We start from the raw sequence: 21,761 nt of genomic DNA, 5'->3' as shown, positions 1-21,761 counted from the left end.
CCAACAAGATGAGAGCGGGGGCCGGGGGGGGGGGGCGCGTTGTGAATCATACAAACTTAATCATCCATAAAAACATCAGATTCAACCTCGGTAACATATATCAGTCATATAATAAAAAACTGTCAAACATGCAAACTCAAAAGCATATGAACAATATAAACCTCATAACACCAGATTTAACGTGGAAACCCAAATAGGGAAAAACCATTATGGGATTTCGGACCCATTAAGAAATATACTCTTCTAGAGTATGCTCGGTTAAAAGCAAATCCTGTTAAAGGTTACAAACACATTCCTAGATGTGACCCGGTTAAGGGATTTCCCTCAGATCTGTTAGGATCTTCACTTTGTTAGAAGTGACCTTGTCAAAGGATTTCAAACACTCAATCAGAATGTCACCTTGTTAGAGGATTTACATATAAGACTATTAAGTCTACTCGGTTAAGAGATTTCTTGTCACTTTCACAAAATAACAGTAATACAATCTATCTGCAACTTCACATCTGAAATGCTAAAGTAGATTCCTATTTGTTCAATACAATCTAGACATAGAACTAATCTTGTCTATCTGCTGGGCATCAATACTCTGTTATTCTAACAAGTCTTCAAGCTTCTATGCTCGGTTATCACTATGTAGCATCCCTGTGCATACACTTGCCCGCATACATTGTTTATCAACAGTTCCTTATTTATAAACAATCTTCTAACCGCTTAATCTCCTTGATCACATTTCCCATGATCAATCATAGCCATCAGATCTTCAATCTTGTCTAGGTTCATTGTATCTTTCGACCTGAAAACATTTTCCCCACCTTGGAACTTGCACAATCACCTTGGAACTTGTGTTAGGGTAATGCGGTTCAATCTAAGCTGTAGATCTTCTTGCCGACTTTCCATTGCCTTAGATTTGTTAACAAACTTCTTTTATGGCTTGCCAATCATTGATCCGCTCCAGCTCATCAGTATCTTTCATTAAATATCACATGTAAAAATTTAATGCATTCTGTTATAGCTCGGTTACAACTCGGTGAATACTAAACTTCACTCGGTAGATATTCTGTCTTCATTAACCGACTGCGATAACCTTAGGGTTTACCGACTAGGTTCCTTTCTTGATAACATAGTATAGTATTAACCTTTACATTTTACAACATATGTATGATGTTAAAACAATCTAAAACATCAAGATCTCATCATTGTCTGACTCGGTAGAGTTGCCCATTGAATAACTTATCCCCTTATTCATCATATTCTTTCCTATGTCTTTACCGACTTCTTTATAACCTTCATATCATATTTCTTAAGATATGGCAACATCATACTGAATTAGAAAATCAATTTCTTGACATCAATGACAGAATAATAATATCAAGACAGTAAAACATCTTTAACCAGTTATGTCCATAATCATCAACAACATTCTCAATATCCTTGTAATATTGCCAACAATCTCCCCCTTTGGCATTGATGGCAAAACCAATTGATTTGACCTTTAAAAAATTTGGATTGCTGTGATTCTAAAATGCTGAAATGCTCTCCCCCATACATCAAACTTCTCTTCTATTTTCAGTCTTTATTTCAATCTGTAGTCTTCTCTCAGTCTTATCAAGTCTTCTCCCCTTTTGGTAGATCTTCTTCTTCTTGGTCTTCTTCCCCTGGGTAGGTCTTCTCCTTCTTGGTCTTCTCCCCCTTTGACAACAATGCCAAAAAGAATAGAACTAAAACATAATTTCTTTCTGTAAGAAGTTATTTCCTGCTGTTGTGTATCAACTGAGTCTTGGTCAGAGCATTTGTTTACAATTCTTGTTCCCTGTATCACTTTCTGTATTATCCGAGTATTATTTCCCATACACTTTCAGAAAAACATTCTAAAGTGTATCACTCCAGTATCAACTCCCCAAAAGATATTCAATAGAGTCATTGAAGTGATGCTTTCACTGATCTCGGTCAGTGAGTAAAAGATAGGGGTGGGACCCCTAACTTACTTCTGAGATATTCAAAGGTGTCCTTCGGTAGTGGCTTGGTGAAGATATCAGCTATCTGCTCCTTTGTGTTAACATATTCCAACACCACTTTCTTCTCTTGAGCTTCTTCTCTAAGATAATGATATTTGATAGATATGTGCTTTGTCTTAGAGTGCATAACAGGGTTCTTTGAAATATTAATGGCACTAGTATTGTCACAGAATATAGTTACTGGCTCAGTAACTCTCTCATTTATACCTTCCAACAGTTGTTGGATCCATGCAATGTTGGTACAATTCAGTGCTGCAGCAACATATTCAGCTTCGGCTGTTGACTGGGAAACACATCCTTGTTTCTTGCTAAGCCAACTCACTAGTCTTTCTCCTAAGAAAAAGGCTCCTCCACTTGTGCTTTTTCTATCATCAATGTTGCCTACCCAATCAGCATCAGTATAAACTTTTAGATCAAAATCATTTCCTTTCTGATATACTAAGCCATAATCTTCAGTGCCTTTCAAGTATCTGAAAATTCTTTTGATTGCTGTCATGTGTATTTCCTTAGGATCTGCAGAGAATCTTGCAATAATACCTACTACATGTGCTATATCTGGCCTGCTGTGAACAACATATTGTAGTTTTCCAATCATGGATTGGTAGAGTGTCTCATCAATAGATGTAGATTCATCATTCTTTGATAGTTTGCAGTTGGTAGTCATAGGAGTACTTACTGGCTTTGAATCCTCCATTCCAAATTTATTCAAGATTTCCTTTATGTACTTGGATTGAGTAATGAAAATCTCATTTTTCATTTGTAGTATCTGTAAACCTATAAAATACTTTATCTCACCGATTAATGACATCTCAAATTCTTTGCTCATTTCATTTCCAAAGTTCTTGCATAAAGAGTCATTTCCACAAAATATAATATCATCAACAAATATGGCTGAGATTAGTATTCCATTTTCATCATTCTTCATGTACATGTTGTTGTTCTCACTTGTCCTTATAAAACCAATCTTAATCAAATAAGAGTGCAATCTTTCATACCATGCTCTAGGTGCTTGTTTCAGACCATATAAAGCTTTGTTCAATTTACATACTAGATCTTTATTATTGTCTTCAACAAATCCTTCAGGTTGTTCAATGAAAACTTCTTCTTCTAATATTCCATTCAGAAATGCAGATTTGACATCCATTTGATATACCTTGAAGTTCTTGAAAGCAGCATATGCCAACAATGTTCTAACTCCTTCAAGTCTAGCAACAGGTGCAAAAGTCTCACCATAATCAATTCCTTCTTCTTGGGCATAACCTTTGCAAACCAATCTTGCTTTGTTCCGAATGACCTCACCTTTCTCATTTAGCTTGTTTATGAAGATCCACTTTGTACCGATTACATTTTTGTCCTTTGATCTTGGGACCAGTGTCCATGTGTCGTTCTTCTTGATTTGATCAATCTCTTCTTTCATAGCATTTATCCAATCTTCACTGTTAAATGCCTCTTTCACTATTCTCGGTTCAAATTTAGATATCAAACATGTGTTTTGTCTCAGTTTGTTCCTTGTCATCACTAGATCATCCTTATCTCCTATAATCTGACTTGGTGCATGGTGTCTTCTGACATACTTGGCTAATATAGGCTCGGTAGGCTCTGTATGATCTTCTTCATCACTCGGTAACTGGATATTTTCTTCATTTCCTTCAACAATTATCTCGGTTGGACTTCTTGGTTGCACATAGACAAATTCATCATAGTCTTCTGGTTCTTTGGAATTCCTTTCATCAGTTCTTTCTGCAAATTCATCAATTTTCACATTTTCACTTTCTACTATTTTGTTAGATGATTTGATCAGACATTTAAATGCTTTGCTTCTAGAAGAATATCCTAGAAATGTTCCTTCTTCACTTTTCTAATCAAACTTGCCATTTCTATCATCTTTATGAACATAGCATTTACTTCCAAAGATCTTAAAATAACTTACATTAGGTTTCTTGCCATACCAGATTTCATAAGGTGTCTTCAAAGTACCTTTCTTCAATTGAACTCGGTTCAAGGTGTAAACAGCTGTGCTTATTGCTTCTCTCCAAAATGTTTGTGGAACCTTCTTCTCAATCATCAGTGTTCTAGCACAGTCCACAATAGATCTATTTCTTCTTTCAGCTATTCCATTCTACTATGGAGTTCTCGGTGCAGAGACTTGTCTTTTAATACCATGATCATTACAAAATAGGTTGAACTCATCAGATGTGAACTCTCCTCCTCTATCTGATCTAAGACATTTTAGTTGTCTTCCTGTTTCATTTTCAACTCTAGCCTTGTACCACTTAAACATTTGAAAAGCTTCTAATTTTTCTTTTAAAAACATTACTGACATCATCGTTGAATAGTCATCCACAAATAGTATGAAATACTTATCACCATAATAACTTTGAACTTTCATAGGACCACAAAGATCAGTGTGTACAAGATCTAAAATTCCCTTAGAAGTGTAGGACTTACTTGTAAAGCTGGATCTTGTCATCTTACCCATTTGGCATCCTCGACACATAGCATTCTCAGGTTTTTCAAGACTCGGTAGACCTCTTACTCTGTGCTTCTTACTTATCTTGATCAGATTATCAAAAATAACATGACAAAACCTTTTATGCGATAACCAGGTATTATCTATCTTTGCATGCAAACACTTATTGTGAGTTGAGTCAAGGTGAAATGTATTACCTTTTGTTTGTGTCCCGGTAGCAGCTAACTTTCCATTCTTGTCATGAACTTTGACAACTCCTTTCTGAAATTCTATTCGGTAACCTATGTTGTTTAGCTGTGCTACACTCAAAAAATTATATTTCAAACCTTCAACCCAATAATCATCATTGCATCTTGCTTTATCAAGAAGTGTTATGGATCCTTTACCTCTTACCGGACATGGTGCATCATTACCAAATCTAACATAGCCTCCATCATAATCTTCTAACATAACAAACTTGTGTTTATCTCCTGTCATATGATGTGAGCATCCACTATCTATGATCCAAGAATCATTAGTGTTTATGTGAGATATTAGGGATTTTTTTTCATACTTTTCTTCATCTGATCCATCTTTGATAGCGACATAAACTACTTCCTCTGTATCAGTTTCATTTGATTTATCATCATTGGATTCCTCATCGACTATTAAGCATGTCTTTCTATCTCTTCTTCTGAAGTCTTGGTGTCCTCTCTAACGATTATCTTTTTGTCTGTCATCTTGGTAATCTCTCTTTTTAGTAGAATCTTTTTTAGGATAGTTAGAAGCCATATGTCCTATCTTATCACAATTGAAACATTTCAAAGGTAGTTTTCCTTTATACTTACCTTTGCCTCTTGGTAACCTTTTGGCCAATAGTGCTTCAAACTCTTCTTTCTTTCTAATTTCTTCATATAGTTTGTGTACCTCCTCCATGTTCTTCCGAAACATTTCACTTGCTCCACTGTGATCTCCTTCAGAGTACTTATACTTTCTTTCATTGTAATCATTAGATTCATTCAGATGAAAAGAACTAAATGCAGATTTAACTTTATTTACCGATGACCCACTGTTATCAAAATTACTTAACTCAAATGCATGTAGCTTACCAATAGTAGCATCCAAGGAAACTGGCATATTAGGTACATACCTCAATTCATTGATTGCAGAGACTCGGATTGCATAGGCAGGTATAAGGGTTCTTAACAACTTACTTGTCACATCCTTTTCTTCAATAGTTCCTCCTGCTCCTTTGATTTGATTTACAATCTCCTTTAGTCTTGTACTGTACTGGGTTATGTTCTCACCTTCATTCATCCTCATATATTCAAGTTGTCCTCTTAAACTATCAACTTTTTCTCTTTGAACATGTTCATCTCCTCCATATACAAATATGGGCTTAGTCCACATTACCTTTGCATCATTGCAGCCTTCAAGATCATTAAACTCAGAATCGGTCAATGCAGATGTTATTTCAATCATTGCTTGAATATGTTCTTGCTTCACCTTTATCTCTTCCATAGTTGATGGATAGGTGCTCGGTGCAACAAAATCATTCTCCAGATAGTATATAGCATATTCTCCAACTCCTGATAGATGTAGCTTCATCCTTTTCTGCCATGTAGAGAAACTTGACTTATTCAGCTTAGGTGCATCCCTCTTATACATCTTTGGATCTTTAACTCAAGTGCATTTAAACTTTCCTTTCAGAGTCCAAAGCTCTGATACCAATTGATAGTTCTGATACTTAATATAAGTATAGATCCAATAGCCAACAAGATGAGAGGGGGGTGGTGAATCATACAAACTTAATCATCCATAAAAACATCAAATTCAACCTTGGTAACATATATCAGTCATATAATAAAAAACTGTCAAACATGCAAACTCAAAAGCATATGAACAATATAAACCTCATAACACCAGATTTAACGTGGAAACCCAAATAGGGAAAAACCACTGTGGGATTTTGAACCCACTAAGAAATATACTCTTCTAGAGTATGCTCGGTTAAAAGAAAATCCTGTTAAAGATTACAAACACATTGCTAGATGTGACCCGGTTAAGGGATTTTCCTCAGATCTGTTAGGATCTTCACTTTGTTAGAAGTGAACTTGTCAAAGGATTTCAAACACTCAATCAGAATGTCACCTTGTTAGAGGATTTACATATAAGACTGTTAAGTCCAGTTGGTTAAGAGATTTCCTATCACTTTCACAAAATAACAGTAATACAATCTATCTGCAACTTCACATCTGAAATGCTAAAGCAGATTCCTATTTGTTCAATACAATCTAGACATAGAACTAATCTTGTCTATTTGTTGGGCATCAATACTCTGTTATTCTAACAAGTCTTCAAGCTTCTGTGCTTGGTTATCACTATGTAGCATCCCCGTGCATACACTTGCCCGCATACATTGTTTATCAACAATTCCTTATTTATAAACAATCTTCTAACCACTTAATCTCCTTGATCACATTTCCCATGATCAATCATAGCCATCAGATCTTCAATCTTGTCCTGGTTCATTGTATCTTTCAACCTGAAAACATTTTACCCCACCTTGGAACTTGTGTTAGGGTAATACGGTTCAATCTGAGCTGTAGATCTTCTTGCCGACTTTCCATTGCCTTAGATTTGTTAACAAACTTCTTTTACGGCTTGCCAATCATTGATCCGCTCTAGCTCATCAGTATCTTTCATTAAATATCACATGTAAACATTTAATGCATTCTGTTATAGCTCGGTTACAACTTAGTGAATACTAAACTTCACTCGGTAGACATTCTGTCTTCATTAACCGGCTGTGATAACCTTAGGGTTTACCGACTAGGTTCCTTGCTTGACAACATAGTATAGTATTAACCTTTACATTTTACAACATATGTATGATGTTAAAACAATCTAAAACATCAAGATCTCATCATTGTCTGACTCGGTAGAGTTGCCCATTGAATAACTTATCCCCTTATTCATCATATTCTTTCTTGTGTCTTTACCGACTTCTTTATAATCTTCATATCATATTTCTTAAGATATGGCAACATCATACTGAATTAGAAAATCAATTTCTTGACATCAATGACAGAATAATAATATCAAGACAGTAAAACATCTTTAACCAGTTATGTCCATAATCATCAACAACCTTCTCAATATCCTTGTAATATTGCCAACATAAATATCTTAAATCCAAAAGAGAACTTAATAAAAATATAGAATAAAAATAGAAGCCTCTTTTAAAGTTGTGCTATCACTATGATGTGAATTCTAATTAAAGGAAAGTGAGAAAAGGGTAGCATTTGTTCAAACAACCAAGTAAACCAACAAATATTTTTGTGCTACAAGCTATATTAATTGAATCCATGTTGGCATACTTTATGGTTTTCAGGATTAGAGTTAAACATGAAAATATTATAAATATTTGTACAAAGAAAAGATAATTGAATAAAAAAAAATCATTTAGTTCTATAGATTATGGATAGTGTAGGGATGGAGTAAGTAGTGAAATAAATTTTGAAATGATTAATAGGTTTAAATCCATACAACTTTGCGTGAATAAGGGAGCATGTCTCGTCCTTGAGTCTTCTTTGTTGCTTGTGCACTCTTATTTACTGCCATGCGAAATGCCTTATATGCAATTTTAATATTTTCAGGAATACTATTTGGAAGAGAAGGATCCCACCTAAGATACAAACATGCCAAAACAACAAATTAGTGTTTATTAGTGGCATGAACTTTAGTGCATGCATATATTGTAGATTACAAGGTAACAACTTTAGTAGAGAACCTAAATTAAATATTTATCAAGTATATGGAAAAACCTTGATTGAATATAATAATGACTACTTAGGTTTGACCACTTAAAATTGTTATTATTTAAAATAATTCAAAAATTATATGATTAATGAGCCTCTCCCTATACAATACTTACTTCTTAACAACTTCATTGAAAAGTTTAATCTCCTCAAGAGTTCCATAAGTGTCATAGATATCATCCACAACAGTTGCAAGAGCACAAAGCTTTGCAAGATCATGTCTATATGCAAAATATTTCGTATCTATAGAATATGCACATGCTAAAGAAAAATATTCTACATGACAATGACAAGAAAAATCCACTTTATCCAAATCTAAATCCTTCCATCATCTAAACACAAAATAAACACAATTTTCAATTTCTTAGTTAGTCCCATTATTTGTTGATCAGAAAGTGCACACAAGAGGGATTCTATTTCTCTACAATAATTCTCAAGCTCCTTATCCAAGTTTGCTAGAGGAGGATTGCCAGATGCCGAAACATAAGGTGAAACACCATTTTGTGTGATCTCCCAAATCTCCTTATGGAGACATCTCAGATGAGTCTCCATTTGAATCTTCCATACTGTGTAATTTGTTCCATCAAGCCTAGGAATATCTCTTCGAAAGATAGATCCAGATGAACTAGATGAACTTGAACTGTTAGTCGCCATAGGATCTTCCTCAAGTGGTTAAGCTTTCTGCAGAGAGGACCAAAGCTCTGATGCCAATTATTAGAGAGTTCAAATAACCGAAAGAAAACTGAGAGGGGGGGGGTGAATCAGTTGTCACCAGATTACCAGAACCTTAAGAAATTTAAACTTTAATACCGCAACCCAAAAGATCAATACCAAAATGCATAAACCAAATACCAAAATAGCAAAATAAATAACATCCACATGACACCAATATTTATACGTGGAAAACTCGGTAAAGGGAAAAACCATGGTGGGAAGCCTATCCATAGTCAGATAATACTTTTGTAGTAAGTATGTGAATTACAATTGAGGGGCCTACACTTGTAGGAAGGCCAACAACTTAGAGCACATTTCTCATCACAAAAGGAGTCTCACTGACTACATAAAAATCCAGACTACAATCTAGAAGAATGAATGAACTACAAAGATATCATCTCCTATGCCAGAATATAGTTCCGGTTAAGCTCAATATCGGAGGACCAAATCCTCTTACACAAACCTAAATTGATCACCAATTATCGACCAAATCTTCTGCCTAAATGATTATTATATTATTCACTCCTTACATATCCATATCCCATTCCATATTGTGATCTACAATGAGATCTTACATTATATATATACAAACCCTCTACCACAAACAATAAGGTCGACCACTAGACAACAAAACAATTACATAATTACAAGACATGTCGGTCAGAGACCGAACAACTAATATCCAACCCATAAGACATCCATAAAACACATCGAGAGGTCCAATCCACATGTTACATTAAGTCAGTCCATAACCTAGATAAATCGAGACCCAATTTAGGTCCATCCACACCAAAGAAATAATCCCAATCAACTAGGTATTGAACACGATCACCATTAGCATCCCGAATCTCCATCGGAAGCTACACCAACACCACTTATGCAATTCATCAAAGATCTTCATCAAAGCTCTGCCGGTGAAACCCTCACCGGAATCAACTGTAGAGTCATGAGAAATAGCCAAAACATCATCTGGGCTCTCTATGTCCATACTGAGATAAGGGGAATTTGCATTGAGGTCTTTTGGAAAAGGGGATCTATCATTCCTATTTAAAATAATTGATAGAATCCATATTATGGCATTGTTATGCTTTCCTTTAGTTAAGAGGCTCTCCCTTTTTGTTGAGTTGATGATTGGTCCTTTGGGTATGTGATGATTTATGGTATATCCTCTTATGATGTTCACACTAGATTTGCTTGGTTGTTTATGAGCCTCTTGTTTTGTGATTCATGGGTCCATGTAAAGGGAGTGGGCTTCCTTATGAAACCGAGGGTCATGAGAAATGGGTTGTCACAAGGTTCCTTGTAAGGATGCGTGAAATCCGGACCTCTCAGGCATAAGAGAGTTTGCCATATTTTAAGCCAGTAATAACTAAATTAATGAATGGGTATGGGTAGTTAGAGAATTTAAAAAGATAATAATTTATCAGTTCCTCATGACTCAATCCTAGGGAGGATATTTTAGGCTGAGCATGAGAAGACCATGGAGATGGTAAGCCAATCTCCCTTGGTCTCTCAAAGGTGGATATGACTCCACATAGCCATAGGCTAGTGCCTTGTTCTTAGTTTGGCATGTGATGACACTCCCTTGTGCATGCAAGTCCCTTATGTTATTTTTACATTTATGCTTGATGTTTTATTGACCTCTGGAGTTTCTTATTTATTGTGTTGTGTTGAGGTATGCTTGTGTATACAAATTGTTTGATGATAGTTCCTTGGTTTAAAAGTGTCAACCTAGGCTTAGTATGTGAGTCGAGACCTAGCAAAATCTCCTAGCTCAGGGGGTGGTTCCTTTTAGGTTCCACATTGGTCAGGTGGTTGGAGTTTTTTTCCATTGGGGTTTTCCCCTCTTCTTTGGTGTTTTCTTCATGCATGGGCTTGGAGTTTTCATCATGCTAATTTGGATCCTTGGAGAAAATTCATGATTTGAGATGCTTCCATTATATGATAGACTAAGAATATTGATTAAGGAGTGAGTTAACCTTATATAATAGTAACATCTATTATATTCATGATCATGTTTTAGATTAGACTTCCAATGGAAGTAATGTAATCTAGTCTTATAAAACTAGAGAGGACACAAATTGTAAACACTTGTAAGTAATGACTTAGTATTTATAAGCATTGTAATCCTTGAATTGATGTATACAACCTTGATGGAAATTGTCATGTTGTTTATGAGTAATTTAGTTAGTTGTAATTCCAATATGCTATGATTAAAGTTAGTTTAGATCAGCAATATAGTCACTTAAGTAGAATTAACATGATAGATAGAGGATGTGTAATTGTGGTCTGAATGCAGAGATAGAAAGGTATCTTATCATTTTAATTATGATATATATAGACGTATATGTAATTGTTGAACACAATGTACCACTGAGGGGGGGGTGAATCAGTGCTTCCTAAAATATTTTCCTTTTAAACCAAGCTTTGAGTACTGGTTAACAACCTAAACACTAAGCAATCAAACCGATAAGATATGAGAGGATATAAAAAAGGGAAAACATACAAATGCATAACTCAAAACACCAAATATACAAGGAAAACCCAATATGAGAAAAACCTCGGTGAGAAATGCTGCTGGAGTCTACCACTCCAATCCAGCCTCACAATGAAACAATAGGTTACAATGATTTAGGGCACCAACCCAAGAAGAACCAACCCCTACTGATTTAGGGCACCAACCCAAGGAGAGCCAACCCCTACCAATTTAGGGCACCAACCCAAGGAAAACCAACCCTTGCACCAAGCACCAAATCAGTGTAATCCAATGAAATACAATTTTAATGCAATGATAGTACCTAGTTGTAAATGAGTTCTGCAACACCTAATCAATTGATATCTACCAATTACCAACTTCCTCTGTTTCACCGGTCCTTCCACTGTCGATTATCAAATTGCTCTCTTTGATCAATTACCAGTTACTCTTTTCCTTTCTTCTCTTTCTTTGAACCTCACCCTACACAATATCTCTCATGGATTCTTTTCCAACTGTTCACCCTACTGGTACACTTGACTGTTAAGATTATAATAGTTCACCAGTTACTCTCTATCACTGTCGATAAATACCTCTTACCGGTTCTATCTACTAAATCGACACTCAGACTCTCTATGAAAGAAATCTCAAATAGATTGTCTCATTTATTTCTCAAGCTCTCTTTTATCTCACAACTTGCATCCAACATCATCAACTTTAGTCTTGAGTTCATATATTTATATCTGAATGTTCCCACCAAAAGCAATATTCAAACACTGGCATGATAGGGTTTTCTTCCACCAACTCAATCTGCATCAAATCTGATTAGATCTTCTTTTCTAAGAGTCATGAATTGCATCACCTTAATCAACACTGCCATCTCCTTACCTTGCAATGCATGTTTTATATTTTTGGATGTCTACAACATTCTTTTTGGCGTTGCTCTGTCAATCACCATTAAAGACTTAGTTATTTCCTTCAGCCAACGAACACAAGGATCGGATCGTCCTTCAAGATTGGATGAATCACTTTGCCTCTCTATCTTCCTGCAACATCCTACCATCGATCCATGATTTACAGGTTCTCCATTAATGTTGACCTAATTAAAAACTTCCACCTTGATGAGTACTTCACCGACCTCTGTGTTTTCACCACCTAGTGTCCACCTGTCACCCTTGTCGACATCCATCTATTCTTAGACTGGAAAGTTGGTTTGACATCCTTCACCAACCAAGACATGCTACCGGTTCAACTCACATTACCATTATAACCTAATCTTACCAGTGGACCTTCATACCTGCTAATCTCTTCTATGTTAGTGGATCAAATTGATCTGCCATCAAACATACTTGTCCATCCACTAAGTCCATTTACCGGTTGCATTATACTTTTGTTTGTATATCAATGATCACATCGCTCTGTTCTTCTTTGCTTGCTGGCTAGTGGTCCTTCTTTATACTTCATGTGTACCAATAACATACCTTTTTCTGTTTTCTTACATACTCCATCCTTCATGCTAGTTGACATCACAACTTACTTCATTCATACCGGTCGCCACAACTTACTCATCGGTGACCATTCCATACTAGTTGACATCAATGACAACCTAATGCCAACAGTAATGAGCTAATTCTTGACAAGTAAACACATCCACATGGTTATCAATGCAAACTAAGTAGATGATAGTATCTTGTTTATGAGGTAAAATGAATTGAACAATGACATTAAACCAAAGACCATATTAAGCTACCAAAGTTAGATCATGAAAACACAAGATGTATTGATGACATAGTTAGTAACATGGAGTCCCAACCAACCCAAGGATAAAAGATATAACAAATATTAGTAAAATGATATCATTAAGATCTAAATGAGAATGCACATGTTTATGTATGTGCTGCAATAAAACCATTAATGTATAATTAATTTCATATGCATGTAGTTGTATAAGTAGGATAATATGCACACTTTTGGGTGATAGGGTGAGATAGGATAGTGTTTATGGGATGCGTTATGGATGTAGAAAATGGTATAGAAGTAATCATCTTAGTCATAGCAACTCATAATAGTCATGTTTAAGTTTAAGTATGAGGAATTAGAGTGTATGTATTGAGTCAAGTCCAAGGTTGGTTTTATGTAATGCCTTGAGTTTACTTTCACGCTAGAGTCAAGGACTTGTATACTTAGACACCATGCATATGTAATAGCTCCATACTCATGATATATCTAGAAAGAAGGTGTAGCATAATGCATTAGTATGATCTTAGCATGTAGGTTGTGTTATGCATATGATTATGTAGGCTTATTTCAATGTTGCATGGGATTCCTAGTTGGTACTAGTGGATTACGGAAGTGTCTTTCATGCCTAGCTAGTATTATTTGAGTATTGTTGAAGGTAGTATACATTAAGAGTGATAAAGGGAAGCATTAGTAGCATACCCTATGAGGGGTTACCATGTTGGTTAGTATTTGTATGTGCACCTCAAGATATGGTTCATGGACAGGTTAGATCATTAGGTGCATAGAGGTGCATTGTTATAAAGATGGTAAATTAATGTACTAATTATAAAACACAAATAATGTTGAACTAAGTAGTGGAGCCAATGCCCTAGGGAGATTATGAAAACATGTAAATGTGTTTCTACTTGTGTGAGGAGAGTAATGTATCATCCTTCAATTAGACAGTTAATCTTGAGAGGAAACTATTGTTGAACACATGATACCACTAATAGGGGGGTGAATAAGTAGTTTCCAAAATTTAACCTTTTAATTCTAACAACAAGTATCGGTTAGTAGTTCTACCACCAAGAGAGTATATCAGTGAGATAAGAAAGGAGATCAATATGCAATCACACAAAGACACATCACATAACACTGGTCCCAATGTGGGAAAAACCTCAGTGAGAAAATTTGTTGGAGACTACTACTCCAATCTAGTCTCACAATGAAAAACATGTTATAATGATTTAGGGCACCAACCCCTACACCAAGCACCAACTCAGTGTAATAAAATTAAATACAACTTAATAAAATCATAATACCTTGTTGTAAATAAGTTTTGCAACACCTGATCAACTTATGTATGGCGGTTACCAACCTCCTCCATTTCACCAGTTCTTCCACTATCGGTTATCAAATTACTCTCTTTGATCACTTACCAATTACTCACTGCCTTTCTTCTCTTCTTCTAATCTTCACCCTACATAGTATCACTTCTGGGTTCCTTCCAACTGTTGAATCCCTACCGGTACACACTTGATTGTTAAGACTATAACGGTTCACTGGTTACTTTGTCACTGTCAGTAAAGACCTCTTACTAGTCCTGTCTACTAACACCACACTCTTTCTCTTTGTGAAGGAAACCTCAAACAAATTATCTATCTTCTTTCTCAAAATATCTTTTCTCTCACAACTTGTATCCAACATCAATCCTCTTCAGTCTCGAGCTCACATATTTATATTTGAGGATTCCCGCCAAAACCAATATTCAAATGGTGGTGCTAGAGTTTTTTTCCACCAACCCAATCTGCATCAAATCTGATTGGATCTACTTTTATGGAATGATGAACTGTTTCACATCAATTAGCACCGCCATATCCTCACCTTCCAATGCACATTTTCTATTTTTAGATGTTTGCAACTGGTTTTTTGTCCTTTCTCTATACATTGCCATTAATGCTTCAGTTGTTTCCTTCAACCAACGAGCACAAGGATCAGATTGTCCTACAAAATCAGATCAATCATCTTGCCTCTCTATCTTCCTTGAGCCACAACATCCTACAATCAACTCATGATTTGCGGGTTCTCCATTAACTTTGACCTACTCATCTCTTACCACATCGATGAGCACTTCACAAACTTCTACATTCTCACCACATGTCATCCTTGTTGACATCCACCTCTGCTCAGACTACAATGTCGATTTGGCATCATTCGCCAACCAAGACACACTCCTAGTTCAACTCACCTTATCGGTATAACCTAGCCTCATTGGTGGACCTTCATACCTGCTAACTTCTTCTCTATTGATGGATCAAGTTGATCTGCCACCAAACACACCGATCCATCCACTAAGTCCATTTACCAGTTGCATCACACTTCTCTTTATATACCGATGATCACATCTATGTTATCATTTTCTTTCTTACTAGTGGACTTGTGTACCGATAGATGCTACATTTCATGTGTATCAGTAACATACCTGACTTATCTACTTGCACACTTCTTCCTGCATACCAATCAAGACTCCTTACTTACCGATGATCATTCCATACTGGTTGACATCAATGACAACATAATTCAAACAATCTCCCCCTTTGGCATTGATGTCAACACACCTACAAGTCTCCACACTGGCTAATTTACACCTGCAAGTCTCCACACTCATCAATTTCTCCTCCTTTGACAACATTGACAAAAGGTTAGGGTATTTCCCCCTTTGACACCGACTGCATTTCTCCATAACTAGTCTATTCACCCCTTTTATTTCACACCACCGGTTTGACTATGTAGACTCCCCCTTGGTCAAATATCCTTTGTGCAGCATGTGGCAACAACAATGTATTCTTCTTCAATAGTTGATAGGGAGACCAAATCCTTCTTCTTTCTATACCATGATACCAACCGGTCCCCTAGGAAGAATGCACCACCATTTATTCTCTTCTGATCATCAATGCAACCTGCCCAATCAAAATCTTTGTATGCTTCCAAGGTAAATTCCCCTTGTTTAGGGCACCATAATCCATAATTGAGTGTCTCCTATAGGTACCTAAAAATTCTTCTTACTACATTCATATGTGACTACTTAGGTGCTACTTAAAATCTAGCCACCATATACAATGCCTGAACGATATCCAGTCTAGTGGCAGTTAAATACAATAGACTTCCAATCATGGATATATACAATGTATGACTCATTATTCTTTCTTAATTTGCACTAGTCACCATGAGGGTACTCACCAGTTTGTAGTCCTCCATTTGAAACTTCTTTAACATGTCCTTTGCATACATGGTTTGTGAGATGAAGACTCCCTTATCTAGTTGTGATATCTATAGACCAAGAAAGTGTGTCAACTCTCCAAGCATTGACATCTCAAACTTTGACTAAATCTGATCTGAAAAATCTCTGCAAAGAGTGTCCTTGTTGCCTCAAAAAATGATGTCATCTACATACACAACCACAATGATCATGTGGTTTCCATCTACTTTGATGTATAAATTTCTATCAACACTCCCCTTTTTGAATCCTTTCTCCTTTAGGTACTTACCTAGCCTTGAATACCATGCTCTAGGAGCCTTCTTTAAACCATATAGGGCTTTCTTCAACTGGCACACAAAGGTTTCATCATCATATAAAAAAAACCCTTCCGGCTGTTCCATGTACACTTCTTCTTCTGAATTTCCATTGACGAAGGCAGACTTTACATCCATCTGATACACTTTATATCCTTTGTAAGCTAAAAAATCTAGAAAAATCCTAATGGCTTCTAGTCTGGCTACCAGTTTAAATGTTTCTTGAAAATCAATGCTCTTTGCTTGTGAGTAACCCTTGAACACAAGTCTAGCTTTATGGCTAACAATATTTCCATCTTCATTCATCTTGTTCCGGTAGACCCATTTGGTGCCAATGATGTTCTTGTTTGCTAGTCTTGGGACTAATTCCCAAGTCTTGTTCTTTTCAATTTGCTATAATTCTTCTTCCATGGCAGCCATCTAATTATCATCCTTGTTGGCCTCATTGAAGGTTTTGGGTTCCATTTCTGTCATGAGGCAGAATTTTACCTTCTCATTGTTCCGGGATAGTCTTCTCCTTATTTGCACACTATCATTCTTATTTCCTATGATCTGCTCTTCCAAGTGATTCTTCTACACATACCACTTAGGGGACTTAGTAGTTGCATCTTCTAATTCACTATTAGATTGAAATTCTTCACCTTCATCACTGGATTAATCATATCAATTGACCTAAGTATGTCTTCCCTTGTGCAGGTCTTCATCAACTCTAACATTCACACTTTCAATGAATCTTCTTAGTTTCTTATTGTAGTATTTGTAGGCCTTACTATGAGCTGAGTAAACAAGGAAAATACCTTCATCAATCTTGGAATCAAAGCTTCCCAAGCCATCCTGATCTCTTTTAATGATACATTTACTCCCAAATACCTTGAAGTACTTGATTGATGGTTTCTGGTTATGCCACAACTCATAAGGTGTCATCCTACTGTTTGTTCTTAGTTGAACCCAGTTCAAGGTATATGCTATAGTATGAACCACTTCCTTCCAATACATATCAAGTAATTTTTCCTCATTCAACATAGTTCTAGCCATCTCCTTGACTATCTTGTTCTTCCTTTCTACCACACGGGTATGTGCAGGATCATGGGGGGCCAAAAAGTGGCAATAGAGAAAAAATGCATTTTAAACCTTTCCAAACACGCCAAAATCCACTTTGACTTTTTGTTTAGGTTGGCCAAAATTTGAATTTGGTTTGGTAATACCAAACCAAATCGGATTTCCATTAATATCGGATATCTGATTTGTGATGTCACTATTGTGATGTCATACTTTTTCAAATCGGATATCCGTTTATATTGGATTCCGTTTTTCTTAGCATCAAAAGTATAGTTTAGTAAAATGGGCATAACTTTTACGTTTCTTATCAAAATTTTGATTTTTTATAGGCATTGGAAAGGTAATTCAAAGAAATATCAAATGGATAATTTAGTTTTATTATACTATAGACCAAAAATTAATTATAATCATTTGAAGTTAGTCCTTCAATTTTAAAACTTTAAATACTCACAAATTTTGCATACAAATTCTCATTTTTTTCCTATCACCTCCTTTATCTATCACTTGTCTATCTATACTTATATAAATATATGTTATCTATATCTTTCTTTTCTACTTATGTCACTTCTTTTCTCATCCCATATAGATAAATAAATTCCGAAGTTACATGCATCTCTGCATATATCTCCATCTTTCTCTTCCTATCTCTCCCTCTCCCACTCCATCATTGTCACTCCTTATTTTTATTTTTCTCTCTAATAATCTCTCTTCTCTCTATTTATCTCCCTCCTCTATCTTATCCTACCTATACTTATATATTACTTGTCTCTATCACATCCTTTCTCTCCCTATCTTGTTTCCTCTATCTCTATATCCCTATAGATATATCTTCATGTATATTTATATCTCATTATCTCTAAATATCACTTATTCACTCCATCTCTCCCTCCATTTGTCTTACTCTCTCTACCACTTTCTATCCATATATATCTCCATCTCCATCTCTTTCCCTATCAATCTCTCTTTCTATATGTTCCTCTATCTTTATATATCTTCCTCTATACATGATTAATCTACTTCTCCGTCTCTTCCTCTATCACCCTCTTGAAGTATCTTTCCCTTTCTCTACCTTTATCTCTTTATTTACTCCCTATTTATATATCTCTATCTCTCTCCCCCCATCCTTCTCTATAGTGCCTTTATATATCTCTATATCTCCCTCTTTCTCTCTCTCCCTCTCTATAATGTCTATCTCTCTTTCTCACTCTCTTGCACTATCTATATCTCTCTATCTATCGACATTTCTCTTCCTTTATATCTCTCTATCTCTTGCTTTTTTTATCTCCCTCTCTTTACCCCTCTCTATCCATTTTTATCCATCTCTTTATATATTTATCTTTGTCTTTACCTCTCTCTTTCTCCATATCTATTCATCTCCCTCTCCATTTATCTTCATTTTTTATCTCTATCTTCCTCTCTCCTTTTCAATATCTAGACATGTCTACCTCTTTCTATCCATCCTTGTCCTTTAGTTTTTCTCCCTCTCACTTCATACTCCCTAATATCTATATCTCTATTTATGTCCTTGTCCTTTAGTTCTTCTCCCTCTCTTTAGCTCTTCATCTCTCTTCACCCTTATATCTCTCCTTATTTGAAACTTAGTGCATATGGTCTCCTAAGGGGTTATATGGTGTCCTAAGGGGTCATAGAACACCATATGACACCTTAGGACACAATATGTCCCCTAACGATACCATATGGTCTCCTAAGGGGTCATATGGTGTCCTAAGGGGTCATAAAATACCATATGAACCCTTAAGACACAATAAGACCCCTAATGACACCATATGGTGTCCTAAGGGGTCATAAGACACCATATGACCCCTTAGGACACCATACGAACCCTAATGACACAATGTGGTGCTCTAAAGGGTCATATGGTGTCCTAAGGGGTCATTGGACACTATATGACCCGTTAGGACACCATACGACCCATAGCACCATACAGTGTCCCAAGGGGTCATAGGACACCATATGACCCATTTATTTTCTCGAAGAATTTACAGAAGAACACATTAGGATTATTCTAAGTAGGGTTCATGGTGATAAGATTTACCTTGAGTGAACCCATGATATTACACCGGAGGTAATTCATGTTGTGACCGGTTTCTGCAATGTTGGGGAAGTCCCCATTCTTCGCAAGATCACCAAAACCAAAATGACAGAGCTCTCCAGTTCTGTGAGCAACCAACAGGCAATGATTGTTAACACCATAAAAGATGACTTGGTGAAATATGCATGTGTGGTAATTAGGTATAGAGTATTCTATGCTAGGAGAATGAATTCTATTCCTACAACTACAGTGCATGCCGCTTATAGGATGATCAAGGAGATTGTAGAATGTGACTTATGTACTTGCATGTAGAAACAACTCATGGAGAACCTGAATTCCATCAAAGTGGTCAAAACTTTGAGGTTTAAGTTTGGTCAACTGCTTGTCGGTTTGTTTTTCTATTTTCAAGGATATTTTCCTAGAGTTGGTGATGTTCAATGGTCAAGTGACCTACCGGTTTCCAGACAAATAAATGAGAGTCTACAAGTAGTGGGAGCTACGTATCTGGAGACTCTGAACATGTATTTTGATGAGTTCAGACTAAAGATGAATCCGAAAATGAGAATATCAGGTGATCTGATTAAAAAGTATGAAGATGACATTTGTTTCACAATCAAAGTGGATCACTACATAATGGAAGCCGTTGAGACCAGAGAAGATGAAGTTGAACCTATGGGATATGAAGTGGTAAATGATATACTGACAGGCTATGCCTCTACCTTACTTGTTTCACCACTGGATCCCAAGAAGAAGAGGACCAGTACTTACTTCGAGAGGATCAAATCTATTGAAGTACCGAAGTAGAAAAAGAGTAAAGCACTGCTATCGACATCGACACCGGTTACATCTACTACCAGTCCTAGAGTGAGCAAGAGATCACCAGCCAAAAAGAAACCAGAGGCTATTCCACCAAAGGTATTCGAAAGGAAGAGAAAAACCAGGAATAACTCACTAGATTAAGAAGGCACTAAACTAGGGGTAGAAATGAATAAGATAAGGCAATCAAGCAAGAAGATGAAGTCAACCGGTAATGTACCAGCAACCTCTACACCAGTAAATATAGACATTTCCTCTTACAAGCCTATGACACATTGTCAAAGGACCATAAAGAATATTAGAAGGAAAGTTCTTGATGATTTAAAAGAATATTTTGATGATTTCAATGATAGTGAAAAGGACGATGTTGAACAAGAACTTATTAAATATTTATGTAATGATCAGTCACCTACTGATATTAAATCAGTTACTTCTAAATCTTTGTATGATTCTTTGGACAATAAATGGTGCATTGCCAATGAAAAGGAACAAGAAATCAAGGATAAAATTTTTGTTCAATATTTTCCAGATGCCTCAAATTCATAATTGTTTGAGATTATTGACAAGTACAAAGGCATCTTCTTCATGCGAAGAAGAAGACTTCAGCTACTTGGAGGCCAAAATTTTGAAGTGGAAAAAAGACACCCATCTATAGGTTAAGGCAGCTGCCAAAATGCAAAAAGTATCTGAAGCTAATCGATAGGTTGAGCAAGAGCCTGATCTATCCACAACCAAACCAGATGAAATCTTCAACAGTCTGGGTGAAAGAATAGCAAAACAAAATGACCCCATTGATGTTGATGCAATAGATATTGAGGATACCACTCAAGATAAGGAGAAAGATGAAAAGGAGAGAGTGGAGAAAGAAAAAGATGAGAAAGTGGAAAAAGAGAAACTAGAAAAAGAAAAATAAGAGAAAGAAAAAGAGGAGAAAGAAAAACAAAAGAAAGAGAAAGCGAAGAAAGTGAGACAAGAGAAGGAGAAGAGGAAGGAAGAAGAGAAGAAGAGGAAGGAAGAAGAGAAGAAGAGGAAGGAATAAGAGAAGAAGAAGGAAGAAGAGATGGAGAGG

General features: G+C 36.1%; 1 protein-coding gene across 1 annotated transcript in view; it reads right to left on the bottom strand.

The window, feature by feature from the left end:
* Window positions 1–21,761, bottom strand: part of LOC131066135 (alpha pinene synthase, chloroplastic-like) — a 48,447-nt gene that overhangs the window by 920 nt on the left and 25,766 nt on the right. The window contains exons 2-3 of the mRNA XM_059209097.1: window positions 8,402–8,506; window positions 8,014–8,152 (exon numbers count right to left, since the gene is read on the bottom strand). Of these exons, the coding sequence (XP_059065080.1) occupies window positions 8,014–8,152; window positions 8,402–8,506 (244 nt within the window). The remainder of the gene's footprint in view (window positions 1–8,013; window positions 8,153–8,401; window positions 8,507–21,761) is intronic.

Source organism: Cryptomeria japonica, chromosome 1 (assembly GCF_030272615.1).
Source record: "Cryptomeria japonica chromosome 1, Sugi_1.0, whole genome shotgun sequence".
Taxonomy (NCBI): domain Eukaryota; kingdom Viridiplantae; phylum Streptophyta; class Pinopsida; order Cupressales; family Cupressaceae; genus Cryptomeria; species Cryptomeria japonica.
Note: the sequence above shows the minus strand (reverse complement) of the source record. Positions and strands in the feature narration are given on the sequence as shown.